Genomic DNA, 7,571 nt, shown 5'->3' with positions numbered 1-7,571 from the left:
AAGATTCTATACCTATAAGGACTTAGCAGATTTACGAGAGGATCGGGACTTAGAAAATTTTGAACAGATTTTGCTGGGACTTGTAATTTTTCAAGATGAGTAAGTTGGATACAAGTATCAACTTTCAAACGGATCAAAACGTTCATATTACTAAGGCGTATAGCAATTATAAAAAATCTCCGAAAGAGCGGATTACCGTCGCATACGTCGAAACTAGACTGGAAAGCTTGGAAACATTATGGGAACAGTTTTCGCGTATGCATATGCAGATCATGATGTTACCAGAGCAAGAATTGTTGAAAAACACTGCATATATGAAGAACGACGTGTATGAGGCGACCAACGAGTTGTACATGGACTATAAATGCGAACTGAAGAACGTTTTGAGCAAGCTAAAGGCAATACCCAGCAATGCTAGTCCCATGTTGCCAAATACATCCACTTCAAAATCAAGTCACGTGAAGCTTCCAAAGATCACTATACCAACATTTTCGGGAAAATACGAGGAATGGACGGGATTCCGAGATTTGTTTATTTCTCTCATCCACAAAAACAAGGACATAGACGATATTCAGAAGCTTCACTATCTCAAGGCGCATTTGTCAGGCGAGGCGGAGCAGCTTCTTAGGCATATACCTATTTCTAGTGAGAGCTATGTGCAGTGTTGGACCCAGTTAGAGAGTCGCTATAATAATAAACAATATTTAGCAAATTGTATTTTAAAAAGATTTTTTGCACAAAAAACTCTTCTGACTGAGTCTGCAACTGACATCAAACAATTGTTAGACTGTACCACAGAAACGTTAAATGCTTTATCTAGTCTCAAAATAAACACAAGTACTTGGGATATCATTATAATTTACATTGTTAGTCATAAATTGGATCCAGAAAGTAGGAAGATTTGGGAATGTAAGGTGAGCGAATTTGTGTCTCTATCTGAACAGTTACCGTCACTGGACCAATTTAAAGACTTTTTGCAAACGAGGTATCACTCTTTAGAATTTTTGGAACCTAAACCGGGATTCGCCCATAAACCTAAGTTTGTTAATAATAACTATAAGGGGAATTTTAGTCAGGTCAAGGGTAATCAGGGGCAAAGAGTTAGTACCATGCACGTCGCTAGCAATGTATCTTGTAGTTATTGTAAAGGTGAACATAGAATAATTCATTGTAAAGATTTTAATGCTTTGGATGTTGAGGTCAAGCGTAATTTTGTTCAAACAAGTGGTATGTGTTTCACCTGTTTAGGCCAGAATCACTCCGCCAGGCACTGCAAAGTTACAACAAATTGTCAAATCTGTAACAGGAGACATCACTCGCTTTTACATCAAAAAGGGGATTCACAAGCCAATGAGGGAAAAGAGACAGCGTCTGGTCAAACTGTGGCACAAGTTCATACACAGAATGTGTCAACGATAGAACCTACACCGGGAACCAGCGTTTCAAATCACTTCGTGAATGAAGTATCACAGCACGGGTTACTGGCTACCGCGGTTGTAAGAGCCAGAGCATGGGAGAAGGAGGAGAGTCATCTAATAAGGGCCCTGATAGATCCGGGTTCCGAAGTTTCATTTGTATCGTCAGCTACTGTTCAGTTACTTGGGTTAAAGCAAACCCCAGCTAAGGTTTCAGTGACAGGATTACGAGGGCAGCTGATTACAGTTTTGAAGTCTATCGTTCAAATAACGATTTCATCACGATCTGACACCAACAGTGCCATCGAGGTTACGGCATTTGTAGTCGACAAGGTTACATCTAATCAACCCTCAACAAAGGTGTCCATTACATCCTGGCCTGAGTTACAAACCGTTGAGCTAGCAGACCCTGAATATCACACGCCAAATAAAATAGACATGTTGTTAGGAGCAAAGGTCTATGCACGGATCATCCAACCAGGTTTATTCAAATCTCCCCAAGAGACTACAGTGGCACAAAAGACGTCATTGGGGTGGATTTTATGTGGAGAAACAGGTTTACAGGCGAACGTCTCATGCAAGCTAGTGAGCTTGCACACACAGGTGGATCAGTTGCTGAGGTCTTTTTGGGAACTTGAGTCAGAACCTAGCAACAAACAACGAATCTTGACACCTGAAGAACAAAGATGTGAGGAAATATATGAAGCGACAACTACACGAGATGAGGCGGGCAGATACGTTGTTAGATTACCGTTCAGGGATCAGCAACCAACTTGTGTAGATGGTGGGTCCAGAGAGATTGCGTTGCGTAGGTTTCACTCTCTGGAAAGGCGGCTTCAAAACGACGAGCGTCTGGAAACAGAATACACAAAGGTGTTCCATGAATATAGGGACTTAAATCACATGGAACCTTTGACAGAACAAGAATCTAAAGAAAAGGGGTTATACTTACCTTACCATGCTGTTGTACGGGACGAACGGGAAACTACTAAGGTGCGCATTGTCTTCGATGCTTCATGCAAGGACACAAACGGGGTGTCCTTAAACAATGACCTTATGGTTGGCCCTACCTTGCAGCCAGAGTTGAGGCACTTAATCATGCGTTGGCGGATGCATCCAATTGTTTTCATTGCCGACATCGTCAAGATGTACAGGCAAGTATTAGTGGACAAAAGGGACACTAAGTACCAACGCATCTTGTGGAGAGAAAACAATAAGGAATCTGTAAAAGAGTACAAGTTAAATCGAGTTACGTTTGGGGTCTCATCAGCTCCATACTTAGCTGTCAAAACGTTGATTCAAGTAGCCTTAGATGAGGGTGCAGACTTCCCGCTTGCAGCTAGTAGAATACGCAAGGATTTTTATATGGACGACCTGATGTCAGGTTGCGAGTCTGAGCAAGAGGCAATAGAGATCTATCACCAAATGAAGACAATATTGAGCAAAGGAGGCTTTGAGCTTCAAAAATGGTCAAGCAATAGCAAAGCTATGCTAGAAGAAATCCAAGAAAGTATAGCAAGGAAAGAAGAGCATAAGAAGATAGAGATAAAGCAAGAAGAAGTAAATAAAATCTTAGGACTTACCTGGGATCGAAGTCGGGATCAATTTGCTTATACGGTCCAGTTACCTTCTCCAACAGCACCTGTAACTAAAAGAAAAGTTACATCGGACATCGCGAAGCTATATGATCCTCATTCAGAAGCTGTGGTTGGCGGGTATCGAATGGGATCAAGAGCTGCCTTCCCCATTGCTGGAAGAATGGTTAAGCTATAGGGAAAGCTTATCACAACTTACCAAATTTAGACTTCCACGTTGGACAAATCACAGTGCTGACGCAGCTTTAGTTGAACTGCATGGTTTCAGTGACGCGTCAAACGCTGCATATGCCGCTGTGGTGTATTTACGTGTTATTGACGCAGAAGGGTTGATACACGTCAGTTTGGTATCATGCAAAACAAAGGTCTCACCAATCAAACAAATTTCGATTCCTCGGTTGGAATTATGCGGAGCAGTCTTACTAGCAAAGCTGTTGGTTGAAGTTTCTGACGTGTTAGAAGTAGACAAAACAAATATACACGCGTGGACAGACTCTGAAGTAGTACTGGCATGGTTAAGCAGTCATCCAAGCAGATGGAAGACTTTTATAGGAAATAGATGCTCGGAGATCTTAACAGCTACTTCTCGGAGTCAGTGGTCGCACGTGAGATCAGAGCAAAATCCAGCCGATTGTGCATCAAGAGGGATTTCTGCATCTGAGTTAGGAAACTTTGAACTTTGGCTAAACGGACCGGCTTGGCTAAAACAAGACGTGATCAATTACAAGGCTTCAAAGTCAGTAAGTACTCAGCTAGAGGAAAGGAAAGTACATACTCACCTTGAAACTGTGATAACCTCGTCAGACAGTGAAGATCCTTTATGGTCGAAGTATTCTTCACTCACTAAGTTGTTGAGAGTTGTTGCATACTGCCGAAGATTCCTGAAAAATAAAAGAAAAAGTCATACTTACCTGTTGAAGAGTGAAATAGAGGAAGCTTTAGCAATCATGGTGAAAAAGAATCAGCAACAAGCATACGCGGAAGAAATCGAAGAAATTAAGAAAGGTAGGCTAAAGAAGAAAAGTCCACTTACCTCATTCACTCCCTTTCTCGACGATTTGGAAATAATCCGTGTTGGTGGGCGGCTCCAGAGTGCAGACATTCACCTTTTAGGCAACTTGCTTCTTTACTGTCTTTTAAAGTAAAACTAAAACGTTATCTTCTTTCTAAGCAAAAGTCAATGTCAGGGTGATTGAAGTTTTGTAATTTTTATAGCTTTCATCTGCATAGTTTCCAAATTGTTATTTAACTTGATTGTAGTACAAAATTCTTAAAATAAATATAAAACAAGAATAGCCACTTAACTTGTCCTTTCTCTTAATAGACTAATCGTCATCATTAATTGTTAGCGTCAAAAATTTTGTGAAGTACATATATGTATAAAATATAGGTATATAACCCTATATGTAGTAATTATAAATAGCTACGTGCAACTACGCTCCCTACAGGTGTTCACGGAAGACCAGCGTCGGGTACTACTCCAGTAGGACCGGGCATTATGCTGAGTGTTCACCTTTTTCAGTGTAATTACCTACAGTGTACATGTTAGTTATAAGTCTTCTTTTTTTTTCATCTCATTGTGTATGCATTGTATAACTGTGTTTTTATACTGAAATAAATTATATTCTATTCTATTCTATTCTAGACATGACATACGATCAAAAGCACCCAATGTTGTTACCGAAGTCAGCGTGGTTGACACCGCTTATTCTTCAAGATGCGCATGTTAAAACTTTACATGGAGGAGCGCCTCTGATGGTTAATTATATTAGGGCTAAGTTCTGTATACCAGGTCTTAAGAACTTGGTTAAAAACCACGTAAGGAAATGTATTCCTTGTGTTCGTAACGCAGCCAACATTCGGAACCAATTGATGGGGCAGTTACCCTCACCCAGGGTTAATGTAACAAGGCCATTTCTACGCAGCGGGGTAGATTATGCTGGGCCCATCAATATACGTGTCTCCAAGGGTAGAGGCAACAAGTCATACAAAGGGTATATTTGCCTTTTTGTATGCATGGCTACCAAAGCCGTTCATATAGAAGCAGTGAGTGAACTATCAACTGCAGGGTTTCTAGCTGCCTTTAAAAGGTTTGTCGCGAGGCGAGGTTATTGTAGTGACCTCTACAGTGATAATGGGTCTAATTTCGTGGGTGCGGCGAAAGAACTTCAATATCTCTTCAATGCAGAAAAGTCAAGCTTGATTCCCGAGCTGGCTGACTGGATGGCATCCAACGGAACCCAATGGCATTTTATACCTCCTTACGCTCCGAACTTTGGGGGTCTTTGGGAAGCAGGGATAAAGTCCTGTAAATTTCATCTGAAACGTGTGATTGGGAATGCCACACTTACATTCGAAGAGATAAGTACTGTTCTATCTCAAATCGAGGCGTGCATGAATTCAAGGCCGCTGTGGCGCATTGATGACAATGGAGAATCTCTTCCATTGACACCGGGTCATTTTTTAGTGGGAGAATCACTGGTTGTAGCACCGGATTAGTGTTATGATCAAGTGCCAATTTCGCCACTACGTAGATGGCAATTATGTCAGCGTATGATGCAGGATTTCTGGCGGCGCTGGTCCCAGGAATACTTAAATCAATTCCTCCAAAGACATAAGTGGACTCAACAAACTCCGGAACCCAAGATAGGCGATGTAGTTCTGGTAAAAGAGCCTGATTTGCCACCTACCAGATGGCTCCTCGGTCAAGTGGTTGAAACACATCCAGGTTTGGACAAGGTAACGCGAGTTGTTACCTTAAGATGTAAAAATAATCTCATAAAAAGACCTACATCAAGAATCTGTGTTTTGCCATTAACTAATTAAATTTGCTTTGTTGTGTACGTGCATTCAAATGTATATATAGAACGCAATACTCATGTACGTCACAACGTTATTATATTTAAGTTTATTGTACTGTTAACTTATGTTAAGAACTGTTGTTCTTGGTGGGCGGCATGTTCGCGTCCGTCCGTAAGCTCATAGTAAACAGTTTACCCAATGTCTCGCTAGATGTCGCTGTACCGGCCGTAAACTAGCTAACGAAATTCTTACCGTGTTTGTATATAAGTGTTGAACTTTATTTTTAATAAATTTTGGCTTTATTTGTGAATGTTAATGTTGGTTTCATTGCTTCCAAGTAAAGAGCGCCCTTTTTGAAATTAGGGGTACATTCACTGGGTACGTAGCCAAATGCACAAACGCTCACGATAATATCTGTTTCGTAGCTATCTATCTCTATCGCTCTTGCGTATTGGCGCGACAGAGCAAGGCTGCATTTCTGTCGGCGTCTGGCATCGCAATCGTCTACGCCGTACTACGCCGGCTGACGTTTATAAGGACATGTTGCCTTCTGCTGATTATTTCCTAATTTGTGCACTTTGCCGTAATTTAAAGCAGTTTATTTCGTGAATGAGCTATTGTATACATATGAACTCAAGAAATAACTACTACCAAGAACTAGATCCGTTTAACTGCAGTGCGGTGGAAGCATCTGCGCGCAAAACTTAATTGCGCTTTCTACACCATCAAACCAGAAGATGAAAACGCTCTTGTGTGCTGTGTGTATTTGAAAATTTTATTTAGGATCTTTCTTTTATTAATATTTAGTGTTAGTATGTTCAAAAAATCAAATCCTACGAACTCTTAAATTCAATAAGAATATGCTATGAAAATTATTAAAAAAAATATACCAAGAGTGTCAGCCAACTAAGCTACCGATGTTCAGGGAGGCAGAGAGAGGAACCGCTGGACTATCCGCTCTGTGTCCAATCAGCATTTGACCCTTGACCAAGTTACCTTGCGTAGAAATAATTGTTCCGTCACGGAACGTCCGTTGACATACCTGCTTACTTTTATTGTTTATGTAAAAGTTATTCTTATTTGCTACCCACTTGTATTCTTATTTTAGTATTTACCATATTAAATTTTTTAACCACCTATTAAGTTTAAATTAACACGTACCTACTTTTAAAAATAAAATTGATTTTTCATTGAGTCGGCCATCTTGCAAAGGTCACTAGGGCAGGAAATGGCGGAGGAAATTAAACGAGAGATTAAGTTACGCTGTCTTCAAGAGAAAAACCGTAAGACGAGCTAATTGCCAAGACTTGTACGATTTAATTTGTTTTTGTACATACTTAGGTACATTTCATGCCAATTATAATTTCTAATCTCTTAAATTGGAAACCTTATTACAAATGTCAAATAGAGATTTCATAATAAAAAAAAATACTAAAAAATACAGCTATCAAACAGTAATAGTAAGTAGACAAACGTCATCTTTTCATCTCGTCTAATGTACAATTAAATACCTAAGTACTATAGTTTATTACCAACGATATGCAAAACCAAGAACGATTTAATACTGGACTGACAAAGCCCATACAAAAAAGCGTACCCCTGAAATGTATGGGCCTTTTAGGCTTAAAACTAGATGGCACTGTTCGCAGACTGGAAGTGACCAAAACCATATTTTCCCCAAATATTTTTATGCGCTTTTATTTGTTATAAGAACAAATGACATATTTCTTTATTTTAAATCATGATATCACGTCAATAA

General features: G+C 39.9%; 1 protein-coding gene across 1 annotated transcript; it reads left to right on the top strand.

The window, feature by feature from the left end:
* Positions 1–275: 275 nt before the first annotated feature.
* Positions 276–5,509, top strand: LOC125238968. The gene is made up of 4 exons (XM_048146472.1): positions 276–673; positions 1,307–2,975; positions 3,115–4,110; positions 4,658–5,509. The coding sequence occupies exons 1-4, from the start codon at positions 276–278 to the stop codon at positions 5,507–5,509; spliced, it is 3,915 nt and encodes a 1,304-aa protein (XP_048002429.1).
* The last annotated feature ends 2,062 nt before the right edge of the window (positions 5,510–7,571 follow it).

This window comes from Leguminivora glycinivorella, chromosome 2, assembly GCF_023078275.1.
Source record: "Leguminivora glycinivorella isolate SPB_JAAS2020 chromosome 2, LegGlyc_1.1, whole genome shotgun sequence".
Classification (NCBI taxonomy): Eukaryota; Metazoa; Arthropoda; class Insecta; order Lepidoptera; family Tortricidae; genus Leguminivora; species Leguminivora glycinivorella.
This window is presented reverse-complemented; position numbering and strand designations above follow the sequence as displayed.